This window comes from Physeter macrocephalus, chromosome 8 (genome assembly GCF_002837175.3).
Source record: "Physeter macrocephalus isolate SW-GA chromosome 8, ASM283717v5, whole genome shotgun sequence".
Taxonomy (NCBI): domain Eukaryota; kingdom Metazoa; phylum Chordata; class Mammalia; order Artiodactyla; family Physeteridae; genus Physeter; species Physeter macrocephalus.
The window spans coordinates 116,607,594-116,630,922 of NC_041221.1; the positions used below are offsets into that span (position 1 = coordinate 116,607,594).

Genomic DNA, 23,329 nt, shown 5'->3' on the forward strand with positions numbered 1-23,329 from the left:
TGTAGACAGCATATATACGGGTCTTGTTTTTGTATCCATTCAGCCAGTCTGTGTCTTTTGCTGGGAGCATTTAATTCATTTACATTTAAGGTAATTATCGATATGTATGTTCCTATTCCCATTTTCTTACTTGTTTTGGGTTTGTCATTGTAGCTCTTTTCCTCCTCTTGTGTTTCCTGCCTAGACAATTTCCTTTAGCATTTGTTGTACAGCTGGTTTAATAGTGCTGAATTCTCTCAGCTTTTGCTTCTCTGTAAAGGTTTTAATTTCTCTATCAAATCAGAATGAGATCCTTGCTGGGTAGAGTAATCTTGGTTGTAGGTTTTTCCCCTTCATCACTTTAAATATGTCCTGCCACTCCTTTCTGGCTTTCAGAGTTTCTGCTGAAAGATCAGCTGTTAACCTTATGGGGATTCCTTTGTGTGTTATTTGTTTTTCCCTTGCTGCTTTTAGTATATTTTCTTTGTATTTAGTTTTTGACAATTTGATTAATATGTGTCTCTTGGATTTATCCTGTATGTGACTCTCTGTGCTTCCTGGACTTGATTAACTATTTCCTTTCCCATATTAGGGAAGTTTTCAACTATAATCCCATCTAATATTTTCTCAGACCCTTTCTTTTTCTCTTCTTCTTCTGGGACACATATAATTCAAATGTTGGTGTGTTTAATGTTGCCCCAGAGGTCTCTGAGACGGTTTTCAATTCTTTTCATTCTTTTTTCTTTATTGTCCTCTGCAGCAGTTATTTCCAGTATTTTATCTTCTAGGTCACTTATCCGTCCTTCTGCTTCAGTTATTCTGGTATTGATCCGTTCTAGAGAATTTTTAATTTCATTTATTGTGTTGTTCATCACTTTGTTTGCTCTTTAGTTCTTCTAGGTTCTTGTTAAACGTTTCTTGTATTTTCTCCATCTACTTCCAAGATTTTGGATCATCTTTACTATCATTATTCTGAATTCTTTTTCAGGTAGACTGCCTATTTCCTCTTCATTTGTTAGGTGTGGTGCGTTTTTACCTTCCTCCTTCATCTGCTGTGTGTTTCTCTGTCTTCTCATTTTGCTTAGCTTACTGTGTTTGGGATCTCCTTTTTGCAGGCTTCAGGTTCGTAGTTCCTGTTGTTTTTGGTGTCTGCCTCCAGTGGCTAAGGTTGGTTCAGTGGGTTGTGTAGGCTTCCTGGTGGAGGGGAGTAATGCCTGTGTTCTGGTAGATGACGCTGGATCTTGTCTTTCTGGTGGGCAGGTCCATGTCTGGTGGTGTGTTTTGGGGTGTCTTGTCTCCTCATTATGATTTTAGGCAGCCTCTCTGGTAATGGGTTGTATTGTGTTCCTGTGTTGCTAGTTGTTTGGCATAGTGTGTCCAGCACTGTAGCTTACTGGTCGTTGAGTGGAGCTGGGTCTCGGCGTTGAGATGGAGATCTCTGGGAGATTTTTGCTGTTTGATAATACGTGGAGCTGTGAGGTCTCTTGCGGACCAGTGTCCTGAAGTTGGCTCTCCCACCTCAGAGGCAAAGCCCTGATGCCCGGCTGGAGCACCTAGAGCCTGTCATCCACACAGCTCAGAATAAAAGTGATAAAAAAAAAGAAAAAAAGAAAGAAGATAAAATAAAATAAAGCTTGTAAAATACAAAATAATTATTTTAAAAAATTTTTAAAGGAATTAAGAAAAAGAAAGAAGAGAGCAACGAAACCAAAAAAACAAATCCACTAATGATAACAAGCGCTAAGAAGTATACTAAAAAAAAAAAAAAGTACAGACCGAACCCTAGGACAAATGGTAAAAGCAAAGCTATACAGACAAAATCACACACAGAAGCATACACATACACTATCACAAAAAGAGAAAAAGGAAAAAGTATATATATATTGTTTCTCCCAAAGTCCATCTCCTCAATTTGGGATGATTCGTTGTCTATTCAGGTGTTTCACAGATGCAGGGTACATCAAGTTGATTGTGGAGATTTAATCCACTGCTCATGAGGCTGCTGGGAGAAATTTCCCTTTCTCTTCTTTGTTCGCACAGTTCCTGGGGTTCAGCTTTGGGTATGGCCTCACCTCTGTGTGTAGGTTCCCTGAGGGCGTCTGTTCTTCGCTCAGACAGGACGGGGTTAAGGGAGCAGCTGATTCGAGGGCTCTGGTTTACTCAGGCCGTGGGGAGGAAATGGTACGGAGTGCAGGGCGAGCCTGCAGCGGCAGAGGCCGGCGTGACGTTGCAGCAGCCTGAGGTACGCCGTGTGTTCTCCTGGGGATGTTGTCTCTGGATCATGGGACCCTGGCATTGGCGGGATGCACAGGTTCCCGTGAGGGGAGGTATGGATAGTGACCTGTGCTCGCACACAGGCTTCTTGGTACCTGCAGCAGCAGCCTCAGAGTCCCATTCCCGTCTCTGGGGTCCATGCTGATAGCTGCGGCTCACGCCCGTCTCTGGAGCTCCTTTAAGCAGAGCTCTTAATCCCCTCTCCTCGCGCACCGGGAATCAAAGAGGCAAGAAAAGGTTCTTGCCTCTTCGGCGGCTCCAGACTTTTTGCTGGACTCCCTCCCGGCTAGCTGTGGTGCACTAGCCCCTCCAGGCTGTCTTCACACAGCCAACCCCAGTCCTCTTCCTCGGATCTGACCTCCGAAGCCGGAGCCTCAGCTCCCAGACCCCATCGGTTCTGGCAGGTGAGGAGACAAGCCTCTCCGGCTGGTGAGTGCTGATCGGCACCGATCCTCTGTGTGGGAATCTCTCCGCTTTGCCCTCCGCACCCCTGTGGCTGTGCTTTCCTCCGCAGCTCCGAAGCTTCCCCCCTCCTCCCCCCGCAGTCTTCGCCCGCGAAGGGGCTTCCTAGTGTGTGGAAACCTTTCCTCCTTCACAGCTCCCTCCCACTGGTGCAGGTCCCATCCCTATTCTTTTGTCTCTGTTTTTTCTTTTTTCTTTTGCCCTACCCAGGTACGTGGGGAGTTTCTTTCCTTTTGGGAGGTCTGAGGTCTTCTGCCAGCATTCAGTAGGTGTTCTGTAGGAGTTGTTCCACATGTAGATGTATTTCTGATGGATTTGTGGGGAGGAAGGTGATGTCCCCGTCTTACTCCTCTGCCATCTTGAAGCTCCTCTCCCCACTGTGATTTTTTTTACTCTGATTTTATGTCATATGAATTTCAATGTTTGTAGCACATGTGAGCTATGTATTTTTATTTGCCTGTATCATGTCCCCGGTTCCTTTCTTTCCCAGCTTAGAGTCCATGATCCATCATTATGATCAATCCCTTGCAAACCTCAACTTTTTTGCCCTGTTCTCTCTACACTGTACTTGCCTTGAAAATTCCCAAACCTGTTTAAACCTAGCTCTGTCTACTCTGTGTCTGCACCCAAATAGCTGAACATGGATGAAGAAAAAGCACAAGCCATGGGGGCTTGCCTTATTTAAAATTTATAGCCACAATCCCAAGTTAAACTATTCCACCATCATAATTGTTTCTTCATTCTCTTTTCCATTCTCCCCACTTTTTCCCTCTTACCTCAAACTTCCAATATTTCTTTATTACTTTCTATGAATGACCTTGTTTTGCTGTCAAAATAAGTACAGTCAGCAGAGATTTGGCCCACCATATTGTCCCACCACCAAATCTAACTTCTGCTCTATGTACAGATGTTTTGTTCTGCCTTCTCTCACAGTAGATGTCACTGTCACTCTTTTATCCAAAGCCAAATCTTCCACCTGTGCACTGATCCTGTCTTCTCTTACCTCCCCAAGGACTTTGCTTCAGTATTTATTCCTCATCTCACCTCCATGATAAATTTTTACCTCTCAAATTATTCTCCTTAACATAAGCAAATATATTTTGTTGTCTTACTTTAAAATGAAAACCAAAATATCTACCTTTGAGAATCTATTGCCTGATTTCTCTAAGCCTTTACCTAGGAAAATTCAATTACAGAGTTGCCTGTAAAGTCATTCAGAAGACTTAAAGAGTAGTATTGCAAATACCATGTAGGAACTACCCAGCTTCAGAAATAAAACATTATCAACTCAGTTGAATGCCCCTGTGAACCTTCCCCAGTGGACTTCCTTCCCTGTTCACCAGATGTCACGTTTCTCTAACCTAGTTAAGTATTATCTCCAGCCCTCTCCACTGAGATTGTCCTAGTGTACGACTACACTAGTTTCAGTAGTCAATTCTCTGTCTTTTTAAATTCAACTTTTCAGTATTCTTTGGTAGTGTTGATCCCAGCTACTTTTTTGAAACTCTTATTTCACTTGGTTCCCATAACATCATCTTTGATTATTAAGTTCATAGTTGGAGAATGTTTCTTGTTCATGCAGTTTATTCAGTGTCAGTATTTATCTTTCCCAGTGCTGTTTCCCACTCCTGAAATGACCAGTCTTTTTTTTCCTATCTTTGGAATGTTGGGTGCTCCAGGACTTAGTTCTCTAACCTTTTCTCTTTATATCTCTACTTTCTCTTTGGGTTATCTGATGGCTTAAATATCATCCATTGGCTGATAATTCTTAATTCTCTCCAGCCCTGCTCATTTGATGAAGTCCAGACTTGCATATATAATCTAGTAGTTATCTCCCCCTCAATGTCAAAACATAGAATTTTCTATCTTCCCCTAATCCCAACCTAAACCTATTCTTTCCTTCACTTTTGTCTCAGTATCATTTTTTGAGAACGGTCTGAAAACTGGGAGTCACCCTTGCTTCCTCTCTTTTACTCACTACTGTAGTCTCAGCCCATTGGCAAAATTTATCCTAATGCTAACCACTTAATCAGTACCACCATTCCTACTCCCTTAATCAAATACACCACTGACTCTTAACTAGTTACCCGGCAGCCAGTCTCACGCCCTTTATGTTTTGCCCCACAACATCCAGAATTATCAAAACCCTCCAGTGGTTTTCTAACCTTAAAATAAAATCTGAATTCTTTATTGTGGCTTTTAAGGCCCTGTGCAAACTAAACTCTGCCTACTTCTCCAAATTCATCTCCTACAACTTATGATTGTTCTCAAAATTAAATATGCATGAACTCTTGATGCCAAACACCATTCCTCCTACCCCACCCCACCCCCTTTAATTGGTTCTCATGCAGGTCTTCTTGGGACTGCACTATTAAGAAACAGTGTTTTAGTAAATCTAGATAATGAAAGGACAGGAATGTATTCCCACACTGAAGAAGCTTTTTTGAAGTTCATGCTTTCCTCTCCATGAGTGTAAAGTTTGAAGAAGTGCTGCCAGTGAAACTGAAATTTTCCACCCACCCATTCATTACCAGCAAATAGCATATCCCTCTGTTCCATGGAAATAGCATTTGTCTTTATTTCCAATTTCTTCAAAACCCAGTAGTGGACACTTAGTGTACTTTAGATACCAGGCAGATAGGTGGTTAAGTTGGGATTTTGGTCATGAAATTACAGAATTTGACTTAGACATTCTTACTGGATGATGGGCCTCAACCAGAGCTAAGACTTTATTTAGAAAAGAAGTTGACCCTCAAATCAACCAAAATGCTGGTACAAGCAGTGAAATTCTTTGTTTGTTATGCAGTTGCATTTAAGATTAGAGTATATTTGACATCTTTACATCCAGTGACTGTGAGTTTTGATTGCATATGGTTATTTTGGTTTGATTATATTATGTCTCTTTCAACTTTGCAAACGAACTGTCATCTTAGTTGCCATTTTTAAAAATACTGCTCACCCTACTCAGTTCTGTGGTCAGACAATGGATGGGGATTGGTGATATTTTATCTAAATTTTCCAGGAAGCAAGTTTGTTTTCTGATTTCAAATTAATAACTTCTACACTGCACAATGAGTTGTGAAACATTTTATAATAATTCATTTTAAAGGTTGAATGTTAGAGAGGATAAAATAAAATGAAACAAAATAGTACATTAAGTAAAATCTCCAACTCTTAACAATTGCCTCTTCATTTTACCTCTGTTTATTTTAGTAAATGTTGATTTTATACAGTACTCTCTTCTGAGTTGAAAGATGTATATGCCTTCTGTGGGGTAAGCAAAAGGTCAAATATATTTCCCTTGTCTAAAGTATATTGAATTATGGTTTATTCAGCTATTAAAATGATTCCTGACTTGGGCAAATTACTGTGCCTTTCCGGATTTCAGGGTTCTTTTATAAATTAAAAGTTATTTTAGACAAAGAGTCAGTAAAATATATTCAGCTGGCTGTGTCCTACTTGTTCTTCTGTAGGCCATGAGCTAAAAATGGTTTTTTTTATTTTTGAAAGGTTGTTTTAAAAAAGAATATGCAACATAATTCTTTACTGGTCTGCAAAACCTAAGATATTTACCTTCTGACCTTTTAATATGAAAATATTTAAAATATTATCAAAGGATTATAATACTAAGAAACGCGGTAAACTTATCTTAAAGTTAATAATTAGAATGTCTTAAAGTTAACTTATTGCAGCTTAAGAACATAAGCAGTTAATGAAGTTGTATATCAATTATCTTTTTATATGTGAAAAAGCAAATTTGAAAAGATGTAAATTCCTCTTGCCAAATTTTGTTTTAGAAATAAGTAACACGTAAAATAGTACCTTTGGAGTTGAAATATCTGAAAAGTTTCTTAATTTATGCAAGTATTAAATGAAAGACTGACATATATTACGTTTTTTCATTTACTAAAGTCACTGTATTTTTGTATTTTCTTTCCCTCCATTTAGATAGAAGCAGATTCGGGATATCCTGGAGGTAAAGCAAGAATTATTCATAAGGAATCTGATATCATTACTGCCTTTGCTGTTAACAAAGTAAGTACATAGACATTTTTCTTTTCTTTGATTAAGTATTCATAGTTGGAGAATGTCTCCTGTTCTTTCAGTTTATTCAGTAGCAGTGTTTCCCTTTCCCAGAGCTACTTTCTACTCCTTGAATTGCAATGTGAGTACATTTTTTATTTTATAAAATGATTATATTGTTTGATAACTTGGATATATAGCAGATAAAATGTTTTATTACTACACAGAGAGAGGTCTCAAGTATTTATATATGCAGTTGCCTTTAGAATTTATTTATTTTATTTTATTTTTTATTTTTATTTTTTGGCATGCAGGATCTTAGTTCCCCGACCAGGGATCGAACCCATGCCCCTTGCAGTGGAAGCACAGAATATTAACCACTGGACCGTCAGGGAAGTCCCCTGCCTTTAGAATTTATACAACACATGCAGCTAATCCAAAGAAAATGTTTCCTGTTTTCTTTATATGAATATGTTGAATGTGGTTCTTCATATAGATCAAAATTAAGCTTATATGTGACTCACAGAAATTCTCCCTTTTTGACTTTCAGCTATAATAGCTGCCCAGCTAGAGTGTTTTCTTCGTATTCCTTAGCTTTCTTACTCAATATCCTCCCTAGAGGTGTCTATAAGCTACTTACAGAAGAGGTAGCCTTAGGTACAGTGGTCCAAGGTTGAAATTTATCTTAGTCATTTTCCCCTCCTATCTTCCCTAATTACCTTACTGCAAAATGTATAGGGACTTCTAGTTGATTCTTCATCTTCCTATGCTATGTCTGTCTTTTTTTTTTTGCCTGCACCATGGGGCTTGTGGGATCTTAGTTCCTTGACCAGGGATTGAACCCACACCCTCAGCAGTGAAAGCGCAGTCTTACCCACTGGACCACTGGGGAATTTCCTATGTCTTTCTTTTCCTTGATTTCACCTAGATAGATGCTTTGTCATTCTGTCCTCATCTTTCCCTGTGTTCTTCGTCTCATATTCCTCATAGACTCTTCCTAACAGTGACTAGTTCTGTTCATAGTAGGCAAGTTTGGGATTAGCCCCTTAGCCAGGCAGTTCTCATCATGTAATATCTATATAATATGATATATACATATTACACAATACAAATATAAAATTATTATCTACACCCAACAAGTAACTTCCTTCCCCTGAAGAAAATAAGATTTTAATATTTTGTGCTATAAAACAAACTAGCTTTTTTCTCTTACTTGGATGTATTATGTAAGAAACTAGTAATGAACAGTCATATACAGAGTCTCCTGTTGACTCTGTAAGAGTGTACTTGTTTAATTTTTATTTCTCCAGATATATTGTTTTTACATCTTTGCTAAATTTGTAGCTAAGAAATAACCTTTGCTTTAAATTGCAGTAATTTAAAATGTTGATGAGATTGAACTTTTCCCCATTTGTTTAGTTGTGAATTTTCTGTGTCAAGAACTGTGAAGGATCTGAGGTTTTCCCCTACATTCAATCGAACAAATTAGCTTTCACAGTTTAATGGATACTGTTAGAAGACACAAGACCAGAGACAAAGGACAGTTTATTACTAATAGCAAAAACTAGAATGTTAGCATTTTTGCTCTGGTTCCCTGAGGTACAGTTCCCACAAAGTGACAGCAAGAAGGCCAGTGATACCCAAATCTTTTCTAATGTACATTAAGCATATCTGCCTTTTGATCTGGAGGGAGAGACTATAGCTATATAGACATCCTGGCAATAATACTGTGAAACAAAGGCAGTCATTGACTAACTCACAAGACATGCAAAAGTGGAGAGTCCCATGGAGAATTACCTTCCAACAGTCTAGTTAATATCCTTTTCCCACATATCTCTGGGGTCTCAGTTTTTTCTTATTAGTTTGTATTTAGCATTTTACATAATGGAAATACTAATCCTGTTTTCTTTTTGCTGTCAATATCTTTCCATTTTTCTGTTTTAGAGATACATGTTTTAAATTTGTAGATGTTTAAAATTTTCTATTATTTAATCTGACCAACTTTTTTTTTTTTTTTTTTTTTTTTGTGGTACGCGGGCCTCCCTCTGTTGTGGCCTCTCCCGTTGCGGAGCACAGGCTCCGGACGCGCAGGCCCAGCGGCCATGGCTCACGGGCCCAGCCGCTCCGCGGCATGTGGGATCCTCCCAGACCGGGGCGCGAACCCGGTTCCCCTGCATCGGCAGGCGGACGCGCAACCACTGTGCCACCAGGGAAGCCCCTAATCTGACCAACTTTTAATTTATGATTTTTTCTGACATAGTTCCCTCACTCTTCTTCACCTCTTCTTTGTGACCCTTTCCCAAATTCTGTTTGTCTTGCCTAAGATTCAAAGGCTTTAGGTGAAAGTGATACCATCTTATATGAATAATTCACCATTATTTCTTTAGTTTGGAGTTCCTTATCTCCCTTACCTTTCTTTACCTCCCAGGGCTCCTATATTGTTCAACATCTCACTCCACATTTCTTTTTTTTTTTGCGGTATGCGGGCCTCTCACTGTTGTGGCCTCTCCCGTTGCGGAGCACAGGCTCCGGACGCGCAGGCTCAGCGGCCATGGCTCATGGGCCTAGCTGCTCCGCAGCATGTGGGATCTTCCTGGACCGGGGCATGAACCCGTGTCCCCTGCAACGGCAGGCGGACTCTCAACCACTGCGCCACCAGGGAAGCCCTCACTCCACATTTCTGAACTGTGCAAACCTTAGGGAGATTGTACCATTCTAGTAGACTAGAGAGACAGTGCTGGGAGAAGAAATGAAATGGCACATGCATTTCCATTTATAGCTGGCTTCCTGTTGGATGCTCTGGAATTCTTAGAATATAAACATACCTCCAAGCTCAAGCTGATGATTATTTCACTCAGTTATTTATTAAAATTAATTTAAAATATTTATTTGTGAAAATACTATTTATTCTGTACCTTAAAGTTATCATTTCTAGAGGCTGTTTTGTAGTCTCCATTTTCAAAAGTAGCACATATACACGTTATGCATTTTTATTTAAAAAGTACTGTATGATTTATTTTTCAGGCAAATAGAAACTGCATAGCAATTGCTTCAAGCCATGATGTTCAAGAACTAGATGTTTCTGGAATTCTGGCTACACAGATCTATACTTGGGTAGATGATGATATAGAAATGGAAACCAAAGGGTACCCTTATACTTTGTTTTTATTTGGTGACATTGCAGTACGAATAATGACATCCACAGAACTCTACCTTTCAAATGATTTTTTAAAGGAATAGTCTTAGATTGTAAGCAAAGTGGAAATTGATATGCTAAAGAGTAAAGAAGGGGTGGCTGGAGCTTTAAAGAAGGGAATCGAGGGTTAGAAGAGAATAGGTGAAGGGATCCGAAATTGTTCACGTACGAAATTATTGTCTGTGAGTTGAGAGTTAAGAGCTGAAGAAAATTAATTTTAAAGGGAAATACAAAGTCATATGTTAGAGCTTTCAGATATAACAGAAGGAATAAAGAACTGATGGGTTGCTTTCATTCTGGCTGATATTCCTTTGTAGGTCAGAAGATTTCTTGGTTATACATGCTCGTGATGATTTAACAGCTGTGCAGGGTACAACCCCCTACACACATAGCAATCCTGGTACTCCAATTAACATGCCATGGCTTGGTAGTACACAGACTGGCAGAGGAGCGTCAGTGGTATGTAAAGTTAAAAATATTTGTGTATAAACGTCCTGTTTTTCTCTCTAACTTAATAGATAAAAGATGATGTAAATATTTTTTTAATTCTTAATTTTTTAAATAAGTCATATTTGTTGGAAATTATAAATTTTGATTTGAAGAATAATATGTTTTCATTTGAAAAGGATAACAAATTATTTTAAATAAATAATTGAAAATACAAAGAGCTGTATTTTAAGTAATAATTATTTGGAACTTACTTGTCCAAATTAGGCCTCAGCAAACTACAGCCTATGGGTCAAATCCTGCCTACTACCTGTTGTGTCAGCAACACGCTAAGAATGGTGTTTGTATTTTTCAGCTGTTGAAAAAAAATCAAAAGAAGAATGATATTCTGTGACACATGAAAATTATATGAAATTCAGATTTTATTGTCTATAAATAAAGTTTTATTGGAACATAGCCACACTCATTTTTTTAATATTTTGTTTATGGATGCTTTCACATTACAGTGGTAGGATTGAGTATCTGAGCAGAGACTGTATGCCCATAGAGTCCAAAACATTTATTATCTAATTCTTTATGAAAAAGGTTTGCCAACCCCTAGTCTAGATAATATTTTTAAATGGTTATCAACTAACAACTGTTAGTTGATGCTGAGACAAATAAATTTTTCTTTTTTTGAACAAATAAAAACCATATAAATTTTTTTTAATTTAAGTAAAATATAATATGCAGATGAACTGAAACAGAATTTTTCTGTAGTAATGGAGGATCTTCTTGAGCCCTGATTACCTAAGATGTGATCCATGTTTATACCCACATGAGATTCCTTTGTTGACACTTAGGGTATAGGAGAGATTCCTTTGTTGACACTTAGGGTATAGGAATTGATACACAGAACCAAAGAAACCCAGCACCAGCAATTCTTTCCATGGCTTTCTAGGTGGTAGGTGGTTTTTGTAAGGGTAATTATTTAAATAAAGGCTCAGTCATCTTTAATAATACCTGATAATATTTTATACTTAATACAGTTCCTTTATCACTCATATAACCTTATTATTGTTTGAGATATCTGTTGTAGCTGTTGTAATTACTCCTACTTACCATTCTTTAGATGAAGCTTGAGGTCCAGAAAGGTCAAGGAATTTAACTCAGGTCACTATCTCAAATTTGTGGTAGAGCTTGTGTTAAAGCCCTCCATTCCCCTTCACTCATTGATTTCAGGGAGGAGTGTTTTAAGTATTAAGAATTTGAAAAGCAATCTAGTGATTATTCAAAAGAAAAGAGTTGGTCATTAATAGTTAAATTTTTTCCAATGGACAGATACATGAAAATTCATTTGTAAAACCTACTGATATTATTATCTTTTAAAGAACTTAAAGAGAATATACAAAATATACAAAAAGAAATAATAAGCACTTTTTCCAACTCCATTTTCAGAGAATATGATACAATTCTTCCTGTAACAGCTTTCTTTCTGGTCTCTCTGCTTCTATACTGCTCCCTCTGTTTTGTACACAGCAGGCAGAGTTGCTTTTTTCTAAAACATCATTCAGGTTATCACTCCCATGCTTAAAACTTTAAGATTTCCCAGTACAGCTTTAAAACAAGTCCTTAACATGGCCTCTAAGGCCCTATGTGATTTAAACTCTGCCAGCCTCTGCAGCAGCACCTCCCTTGTTTCCACACCTGATTCTCTTTGCTCTAGTCACAGTAGCCTTCTTTCTGTCACTTGAGCACATCACGCTCAGAGCCTTTACCTTGTTTTCTGCTTGAAATACACTTCTTCTGTTTACCATTCAGATCTCAACTCAAATTCCCAGAGATTTCCCTTGCTTCCTTAGCAAAGGTATCTGCTCCTCCCTACGCTACTGCCAGTCACACTTATCTCATTTGATCGTCATATTATCCCATCTTATCATCTCATCATCAGTTTGGAAATTATCTATTCATTATTTGGTTGTCTTTTTTTATACCCTCTGCAATGCCAGCTTTTTGAGAGATTATGTTATGCCTGCCTTTTATATTGATGATCTCTAAGTAGAATAGTGCTTAACATTTAGTAGGTGCTCAGAAAATATTAGTTTATTCTCCAGATTATTATAATATGGAAATTTACCTTTGTTATTCCTCTTAGGACTGAATTTTCTTCCTATTTAAATGTTAGAAGGACATCTTTTTTAGTTGGGGTCATTGTGGTTTGTAAACATAAGTATTGGGATTATCCCACTCCATCCTCAGGAAAAAGACACCAATATAATAAGGTGGTTCCTTTTTATATGGATCTTCTAAAATAATTAATGATTTCTTTCCCTTATAATATTCTGCATATGCTTTCAGAAACTTATTTAACTTTCTTTTATTTTTTTACTCATGATTTTCCTTTGATACTCTTACCAGAAAAAGAATGATAATTAAAAGAAAGAACAGGAATCTTTAGACTTTTTCTAAATTAAGAGGGGCAGGGGATTTAAACATGAAATTTACTAAACAGAAGTAACATTCAGAAGGTTGTTTTTTGTGTGTAGAGAATTTGATCAAATATTTTCTTAATCCTATTATTTTATTAAATTATGAATGCTAATAAAAAGGAATACTAGTTAGGACCAATTTCTGCTGTTTTGGAGTATAACTGCAGCCATATATATCTTTCAGTGTTTCTATTCCTCACTGGTTCTGCTGGCCTAGTTCCTTCCCTCCCTACCAAATCCCCACTTTACTTACAGCTTTAGGCTAATTGAACAATTTAAAATCCAAAAGAACAATAACAACAAAATGTACATGAGACTGGTGCTATAAACTTAGGATAACCTATAACTATAGTTACAGTTATAAGTAGGAAATAGTCTATAAATTAAAATTATCCCTTTAATTTCACATATTTAGCTTACTCTTATTTGACAGGCTATGTAAATCATTCAAAGCATAATTTTAAAATGGGTAAATAAATAGTTCCAAACTATCAGTTAAAAATTTATACAGTTTTCTGTTTACCTCTTTTTTTTTTTTTTTTTTTTTCCCCACATGCTTCTGCCTGTCTTTTTAACCTTATACTATTCAGGATTGTTCCAATAAATTTAATGGGATAAGAAAAGAATTGGCAAGAAAGGAGGTAAGACTAAATTCTTGAGGTGAATTTGTTCTTAGCTACTAGGTAATGATGCAGAAAATGTATGTACACTTAAATGTTAGAGACTGAGCTATTAAATTTCATTTCTGTTACCATGTTTAGTATTTTTAGCACCCAATTCGATAGTTATGGAATCATGTAAAAATAAATAAATGTTATTTGAATTTCCTGTCACAATTTAAATTTTTAATACTACTTTTTATTGTAACTGTAAAAGAATGATTTTTCTTTGTTAACAGATGATTAAGAAAGCCATTAATAATGTCAGAAGAATGACTTCTCATCCAACTCTTCCTTACTGTAAGTTGATAATAATTAGCCATTATTTTAAGGAATTTAAAGGAAACTTTTGGTTTCAATTGAAAGATAGTCAACACTTACTTTATTTATTTTTTTTGTAGGAAATGTTTGCTAGCAAGTAAAATCACTTCAAAATTGGGTAAAAATAGAAAAAGTGATTCTCCTGAATTAATAGAGAAGGCTAACTTTACATGTAAATTTTTAGCATTTTGACTGAATATTTCTGTTATCACATTTTATTTTTGAACATTTCTGGACTCTGCACAATGTTAAATTGTAGTTGATAATTATTGTTTTAATAATTGGATCTCTCCCTTTTTTTATTACATAGAACAGAACCATATCTGGGTCACTTGTAGCCTCCTCATAATCAGTTTGTATTTTATTAATATTTTGTCAGTTTGTCTTTTATCAGATACACTAATAGTAAGTATAGGAAACAGTTATTACTACATTCTAAGGCAGGATATATTTATTTTTAGTTAATCTTCCTAGGAATCTCAAAAGTTTTTCTTCCTTTAACAAAGATTTAATGGGGAATTTATTGGAAGTATTGAAGCAGAGAAAAAATAATAGAGACAACTTTAAAATTGTGGGTTGGAATCTGTATTCATATTGGCATGTGTGTATTCCAAGTTTTTTTAAATATAATTTTTAAATAGTGTCCTTCATCAAATTGTCCTACTACACAGTAATAAAATTAGTGAAAATAGTGCATGTTAATTAAAAGGTACTCATGTCCCTCCAATTTAATAACCTACAAAAAAATTGTACCACCTTTTTTATGAGAGATGTTTTGATAAAATAGGAATGGCAAAACCAGTGTTCTTTTCTACCTAATTATAATAAGTGCTGTAAGCATCTATTATCAAAGTTGTATACCAATGTCTAATAAAAGGGTTGAAGAGAACCATGTATTTAAGATGAAGAGGGTAACTTCTGTTACTTATGCTAGAAGTATAAAATAATATTGAAAATTAGCCTGTTTTCACTACATCAAATTTATTCAACACTAGAAGTATATGTTTTCTATCCACAAGTCTAATGTAAAGTAAGAACTAAAAACAATCATGAAGCATATAGAGGAAGGAGTCAAAGGTGTTTTATATACAAAGCTTAAATAATATTAATCCTGCAGCAAGAAAATTTGGCATTGTTTAAAATCTATCCTTACTCTATACAATAGGGTTTAGAAGTTTCCTGAAATATTGAAGGGATTTCATTATTTCTCAGTCCCAAACATGTATCATGACAGGTGACTAGTTTATAAATAGACTCTACCTCAAGCCCATTAATTTAAATAAAATAATCCCTAGCTTCAAAGGCAATTAATGGACTTATTTTCAGAGTTATTAGGTAATATCATGTAAATTCTGTCTTGCAGTAAGTACTTTCTCCGTTCAGAGAAGAACTACTGTAACTGGCAGATAAGAGACTTGAAAAATTAAATGTTAATTAAATTAATCACTGAAATTTTTTTACAGTATATTTTTTCATGTCATGAACAAGTCTCGCAGATAGTAATTTTACTTCAACAATAGGCTCCTTTCATGTACTGGAAATGTTTTGAAACAAGTTTTTTAAAAATTTTACTCTGAATTACAGATACCTCAAAATAGTTCCTTCCTTTGGAGTAGATTTTTAAAAAATCTTAGTCATTGTAAACCAAAACTTTTGGACTTCTACTCCAGGGAAATTTTTTAGAAGTTAATCTAATAGGTTGAACTGAAATAGAAATGTAAGTCTTAAAAGGAAAGCCCCATTTCAAAAACAAAAAATGAATTTATTAAGATTTTTAAGGTTGCATTTAACTCTTTCCTTACATGTATATGATGTAACAGACTTTACTTACTAATAAGGACTATTTGCTCAGACAACCTGGTTATAGGAACATTTGTGGGGTTTTTTGTTTGTTTGTTTTTGTTTTTTAAAGAATTAATTTTTGGCCGCATTGGGTCTTCATTGCTGCGCACGGGCTTTCTCTAGTTGGGGCGAGCAGGGGCTACTCTTCATCGTGGTGTGCAGGCTTCTCATTGCAGTAGCTTCTCTTGTTGCAGAGCACAGGCTCTAGGCACGCGGGCTTCAGTAGTTGTGGTGCACGGGCTCAGTAGTTGTGGCGCACGGGCTCAGTAGTTGTGGCACACGGGCTCTAGAATGCAGGCTCAGTAGTTGTGGTGCATGGGCTTAGTTGCTCTGCAGCATGTGGGATCTTCGCAGACCAGGGATCGAACGCACGTCCCCTGCATTGGCAGGCAGATTCTTATCCACTGTGCCACCAGTGAAGTCATGGAACCTTTGTTTTTTTAAGTTTTAGTTTATAAGGCTTTAAGAGAGTGTTTCATTTTACATGTGAGCCACTAATAATTAGGGATTTTTTCCAAATAAATTAAATAAAACCATAAATAATAGAAAAATTTGAGTGGTTTTTAAATGCATCTAGTCCAATTTATTTTTTTGATTAAGCTAGGCAAGACTATAGAGGAGAGGGCGGATAGAATTAACATCCCTAGTCTCAAGAAATTCTACCCACCCTTCCATCCCAGCCCAGTGTTAAAACATGTCAAAACAGTTGAAGCTCCTTTATTTTAAATACTTGGAAATAAATGAGGGAAAGTTGACTAATGTATGACCAGCAATGTGCTAGATACTTTACTTTTACATACATTAATATAATTTCTCACTACCTCTGTACCACATTAATACTGATAACTATTCTTAATGTAAATTTAACGCTATATGTTAGACATATTTCTGAATGATTTATATGAATTATCTCATTTACTTCTCAGAACTGTCCAGTGACTTATTTATCATTAATGATATATATCACTATTATAGTGACTTATATACCTTTTACTAGAAGGAAATAGGCTCAGGGAGATTAAGTAAGTTTCCTAGTAATACACAATTAGTAAATGGTAAAGTAAAGAATTTAATAATTATTTAGTTTGTTCATATTCCTTAATGAAACAGATAACATATATTTGAGATATCAGATCAGTCACAATAACTATTAGAAATGATGTTTTTAGCATGACTTTCAAGACCTTCTACAATCTTTTTTTCAGAGAAAAATGCATAAATTTAAACATCAGTAGTATGACTGATAAGAATTGGCTGTTAAAAATCCCAAGATTTTATACTGCTGAACTGAATGAATAAGCATTTCCAGAACTCTAATGGAAAACTGATGAATTCATAAAAGTGCTAACAAAAGATCAAGATGGAAAAAAATTAATTACATGGGACTGAGTGAACTGATGAGGTTGATTATAATTTTTGTGACTTTCTGTTTGAATAAAAAAAAAATCCCGCAAGGACTCAGAAGCAAAAAATATACAAATCAATTTTCAGTGCAAAGTAAAGGAGCTGTTACAGTGGAGGATTACTGGGCTGAATGTCAATATTATGACATAGTATGAGTGTGTTTCGTGTTTGGTAATTGCAGTCGTTGCTTTTGTTGTGGTCATCCATTTACAATGCTTGATGTCAGTTTATTTATCTCTTGTAAAAATAAAATACAGTGTGTGTGAAAAAAAAATCCCAAGTTTTTTTTTAAAAATACAGTTTATTTATTAAAGTATTGTGTTTGTCTCAGGTGTACAAACTGATTCAGTATTTTTGTACATTACAAAATGATCACCATGATAAGTCTGGTTACCATCTGTCACCATACAAAGTTAAGTAATTCCAAGAATTTGATTCTTTATCATAAACGTTATCTACTAAAGGCTATTAAAACGTAGCTGAGATAATTTCAAAAGGAAATAAAGTTTATAGAGGTCTGATTTAATTGCTTCTGCTGTTTTGTGTGAGGATATGTTCTGTCAGATGAAAGAACACCATGTAATTAGCTGTTTTTAAGATTGAGAGTATTCAAGTGAAATTTCATACAAAGGTAATAAATTCATGTGAATTGACTATGATTCATTTCTTAGGTATTTCTTCCATAAAGATTTTCACATTGGATTAAAAGATAAATTTGCCAAAGATTCCTGAAATAAATTTGCAATTTTTTCCCTCTTATAATGCAGATCTGACAGGAGCTCAAGATGGAAGTGTGAGAATGTTCGAATGGGGCCATTCTCAACAAATAACCTGTTTCCGATCTGGTGGCAATTCAAGAGTTACAAGAATGAGATTTAACTATCAAGGAAATAAGGTAGTATATAAAAATGTAAATAGGGAAAATGGTTTGATTTCGTTAAAGGTTTATGAATATTACTCATTTGGGTTTCTGAAGAGAACAGCTCAATGAGCTAATGGTGAAGTATTAATCCATCTTATATGAATTCTTTTTAAAGAAATTCCTCTCAAAACTTAAATTCACTTGGTTCTTCCTGGAAAGACATTATATACATGTCCATTAAAATTCTCTTACATGATACTTAAGGACCAAATGATTATAGGACCATCTTATATTACACATTTTTTATTAAATACATCTGCTTACTTTACCCTCTGGGACCTACTCAAAGTATGGTCAAGTACCAAGTAGTAAGTAAGCCAGATACTCTTGTGATTTGTACACATTAAAGTTTTGAGAAGCACTGCTCTAGAACAGGGTGTTAACAAACTACGGCGTAGCCACCTGTTTTGTAAATAAAGTTATATTGGAACACAGCTAACCCATTCATTATTTGTTTTCTATGATTATTTTCCCAGTACTGTAACAGAGTTCAGGAGAACAAAGACTGTAGCTGGCAAGCCTGAAGTATTTACTATATGGGCCTTTTAATAAAAGTTTGCCAACCTGGCTCTTACCAGCTTCACCTCCCATAATCCTCCTTTCCTCAACCTGCCTCTCTCTGGTCCTCCTATCTTACTAGCACTTTAAACAAGTACTGAAGGGGAAATCAGCCTGCTCTTTGTCTTCAGGGCCATGCTTCACTAAAAACATTCACACAGGCCCTAGCTGATGGTTCATCTTGCCTTTGTTTTCCCTCAACCTCCAAACCTTCCACCCTCCTTACGTGTTACTTGTGTCATGGTGTGCTGCAACCTTTTTGCCTACCACATTTGTCAGATGGCTCCTATCATTTCACAGAAGTCAAGGATAATTTTTCATGTAGTTACGAAACAAAATTGAGAGCCTATAATTTCTTAATACCAATTAGCAACATTCTTTGCTCCTTAATGGGAAATTAAGGGGATTTAATATAAAAGCCTTTAGAATTCTACTGTACTTTCAGCTGTATAACCTATCAATATCACTTATGTGCTCATATTTTTCCACTTTGGTTGTCAGTGTTACATTGTTCCTAACTAATCTCTGTACTTCGACCCTATCTCTCTAATGCATTCTTCATGTTGTCAACAAAGTTATATAACAAATAGCATAGGGAATTCCCTGGTGGTTCAGTGGTTAGGACTCACGTGCTTTCACTGCCGAGTGCTCGGGTTTGATCCCTGGTCGGGGAACTAAGATTCCACAAGCTGTGCGGTACAGCCCTAAAAGAAAAAAGAACAAATAACATAATTATATAACTACACTTGTAGGTGAGATCATATTGTCCTTTTCAAGAACCTGCAGCCTCCTCATTGTATCCAAAAGCCCATATTCTTTAGTGTGGTATTCAAGTCCTTCTACGCTCAGAGTTACTTTATAGATTTTACACTCACTACAACCTTCTATATAGGCTATTTTAAGGCACAACAAACTTCCTTATTGTCTGCCCAAGTCTCTTTGACAGGCAGTCAGCTTACTGTTGATTCACCTTAGCCATGATGGTGCCCAAGAGCACACACCTAAGCATGCTATCTCCCTTAGTAGGGAAGCCTACTGGAGTAAGTGGAACAGATAACTCATACCACAGTATATCACAGTAATGCTGATCATTTTGTCAAAAGTCATTGGACATTGCAGAAAAACCAAGAGGCTAAAAGGGAGCATTTAGCAGAAAAAAATGACCTGTGAGGAATAATTCCTTGGATTTAGGAAGATCCTACATTGTAAAACAAGAACGGGATTCTATGAACCAAAGGCAGAAGAACAGTAAAGAATTTTTGTAAGTTAAAAACATATGATTCCCCAAATTTAGGAGAGTAGAGGAACTACTGATTACAAGGGCTGAATAGCAGAATGGAAGTATTTGAAAATCAAGTTTGTGACTGGGAAGTACAAATTTGGAATTTATCAGAAGTAAATTGAGACTAGACCCAGGAAAACTTATAAAAGAAATTTAAAAGATATATCAGAAGAAGAAAAAAGGTGATGGAAGAGAAACATTATATTAAAAGGAATAATAAAATAAAAATTTCCCCAAAGCAAAACATGGAATTTTAGAAAAAGAAGCGCCTACCAAGTACTAAGCAGAAGTATTGAGAAACAGCACATGCCTAGACACAGCCTGATTATTTGATTTTTTTTTTTTAACTGAAGGATAAAGAGAGCTTCTAGGAAGGAGTAGGGGTAAAAATGATTGCTTACAACCTCTCCACTCCCCTATCTAAAATTAATGGCATTGGCCTCCTCAAAAATAGAGGTTACAAATAGACAATAGAACAGTATTCACAGAATTCTGATGGATAAGGAATGGGGTCGATGTCTATCCAAACTGTCATTTAAATTTGGTGGCAAAATAAACACATTTTTAAGTATGCAGAGAATTAGCACATTCCATATAGCCTTTCTGAAGAATGTATCTAAAACTACTCCAGAAAACATAGGATAAACCACAGAAAGGATAAACGTCGGAAAAATATCTGTAACAAAAATAGTAAACAATGGATTAATATTCCTACTATTAGTCCTATCAGTCAGTTTTGTAAGAAGACAATGAAAAAGAAGACAAAGAATGTGAACAATTTACCAAAAAAAACAAAAAACAAACAAAACCCTATGCATGGCCAATAACCCTCACTAATAACTGAAGAAATGCACATTAAAATGAGACTTTATTTCTGTTAATCAACAAATATTATAATTTTATAGTACACACTGTTGACTAATGTGTAAGAAAAATGGGTGTGTAAATTGATATTACCACTTAGGATTTAATTTTGGCTTCACCTACCAATTTTAAATGATGCCCTTTGACAGAGCTTTTTCTTTTCTACATGTCTATCCTATATAAATACTCAGAGATGTATATGCAAGAATGTTCAAAGCAGCACTTTTTATTATAGGAAAAATTGGAAATTCTATAAGGAAAAGCTTTAAAAAGTTAAAATGCAACTATATAGTGTAATACTGCACAGCACAAGAATGAGGTAGATTTATATATACCAATGTGAAAAAATGGCTATAATAAGTAAAAAATGTAACTGTAGAACTGTATATTATCATCATAATATTTTAAAAACCTTGTATCCTTATATGTATGAATGTTTGAATATTCATAGAACAAATCTGAAAGGGAACACTATCAAATTGTTAATAGTTGTTATATCTGTAACAGAGGGCAGGAGTCCGAATTAGACATTTCTTTTATTTTAAGATCTGTATCATATACTCCCTTACTGGATTATTTTGTCATCTTTCCAGTCAAAATGCTCTGAGTTTCCATAGTGGAATTCTTTTACTGTGATAAACTTTGTTTCATTTTCTGCTGTTGTTTACATGTTTTCCTTGTTGTATATCTCTGGAAGTCCTTACTTTGTCTTTTTTAAGATGAAGAGTTTTTTATCTTATATATCCTAAAACCTTGTCACATGGCTTAATGTGTAAATCCAGTATCCTATTTTTGGAGTACTTACAGAGAATATACAGACTATGCTGTTGGTTAGTATCATAAATTGAGTGTCTGATGTTAGTTTCCTTTATATCCACCCTGGAATTTTTTAAAGCAATAGCTAAATGTTTTTCTGGACTATATCCATGCGTAGGTGAAGTGAAAAGTCAAGCAACTTATCAGTCAAATGTTTAAGAGTTAAAATATGAGATTCACAGTGAGGGTAAGGGTAAATATGTGCTTTTTTATTTGTATTAAATACTTTTAAATATTTTTTTTCTCTAAGTTTGGAATAGTTGATGCTGATGGATATTTAAGTTTGTATCAAACAAACTGGAAATGTTGTCCAGTTACTGGAAGTATGCCTAAGCCATACCTGGTAAGCCAAGAATTCCTACCTTTAAAATTTTTTGAATTTTTATTTTAGAGAAACCAAGAATATATACTTGCAAGAAATATCAAAGCCAAAATATAAAATCTATCTAGTCCTGTGTATTCAATCACTTTACTATAAGTTTCTGTCCTTGTATTATGTTGAAAATTACACTGTGAGGTATAAAAATCCTTAGTCTCTGGTAACTTGGAGAATAAACCTGTATGAAAATACCTGGTTCTGATGGCAAGGGGAGATCAGATTTGTGGTTACTCAGAGGCAAGGGTGGAGAGGGGAAATTGGTTGGAGGCAGTCAGAAGGTACAAACTTCCAGGTAAAAGGTAAGTAAGTACTGGGTATGTAATGTACAACATGATTAACATAATTATCACGGCTACATGTTATATATGAAAGTTGTTAAGAGTAAATTGTAAGCATTTTCAGAACAAGGAAAAATATTTTTTCTTTTTCTTTCATTTTATATCTATGCGAGGTGATGGATGTTACTAAACTTATTTCATGATGTATGTAAGCCAGAACATTATGCTGTACTCGTTAAACTTATGCAGTGCTGCATGTCAATCATTTCTCAAAACTGAAAGGAAAAAAAAGAAAACATAGAAAAGTAAAAAAATCTCACCAGAAAATGTAAATAAATAATAAAGCTAGTGGATTAGTCACTTGATAAAGACCAAAGTAGTAAAATTAATTAAAAATGCAATGATTAGTCAAGGGATAAATAAAATAAAAAGATGTAAAAAATAAAAAGGAAACCTGTATAGAACCAACATGGTAACTCTGGAGACCCATGCAACCCATGGTTACTCAAGCCCTTTTCTAGCCTTACTAAATAGCAGTGGCTGTGATACCTAAAAAGAATGATCAACAGACCAGTGCATCTGGTTGTTTTTCTGCAGTTACTATCCCTTATGAACAAAGTAGAAAGGGTATCCTATAGCTGGTGCTATCTTCTTGTCGATCTCTTTAAGAAAAAAAAAAAGGTTCATCTCTATTCAGGACCACACAGGTTTAGTGAACCTTCCGCAGCTTCATAGAACACTGAATTTATATTTGATGGATTCTTTAGTGAAGCCCTTTATAGGACTAAGCAGTACCTATCAAGAAAAAAATTAAGAATATGGGTTAAAATTCCAGTAATTCATCCAAGGTTAAATGCTAGAATAAAGTACTGGTCTAAGTAAGTGAAAGCAAGCAAAGGAGTGTTGGTGAGGGTACCTTGAAAGAATATTTTTCCTCATATTTTCATTCAGGCAGCAGATTAAATGTACAGGTGGGCCTTGAACAACACAGGGGTTAGGGACACGACACCTCACCCCCCCAAGTTGAAAATCTGCATATAACTTTGCAGTCAGCCCTCCATATCCATGGTCCTGCATCCACAGGTTCAACTAACCTTGGATCATGTAGTACTGTAGTATGTATTTATTGAAAAAAATCTGTGTGTCAGTGGACCC

General features: G+C 35.6%; 1 protein-coding gene across 5 annotated transcripts in view; it reads left to right on the forward strand.

The window, feature by feature from the left end:
• The window catches only part of DMXL1 (Dmx like 1), a 132,524-nt gene that overhangs the window by 94,622 nt on the left and 14,573 nt on the right, over window positions 1-23,329 (forward strand). For 4 of the 5 annotated variants that reach the window (XM_028493154.2, XM_028493155.2, XM_024131998.3 and 1 more), the window contains 6 exons: window positions 6,664-6,750; window positions 9,763-9,884; window positions 10,252-10,393; window positions 13,748-13,808; window positions 17,843-17,970; window positions 21,768-21,860. In XM_028493154.2, the coding sequence (XP_028348955.1) occupies window positions 6,664-6,750; window positions 9,763-9,884; window positions 10,252-10,393; window positions 13,748-13,808; window positions 17,843-17,970; window positions 21,768-21,860 (633 nt within the window). Of the gene's footprint in view, window positions 1-6,663; window positions 6,751-9,762; window positions 9,885-10,251; window positions 10,394-13,747; window positions 13,809-17,842; window positions 17,971-21,767; window positions 21,861-23,329 lie in introns of those variants that run through there. The other variant, XR_008618103.1, reaches the window with a different exon arrangement.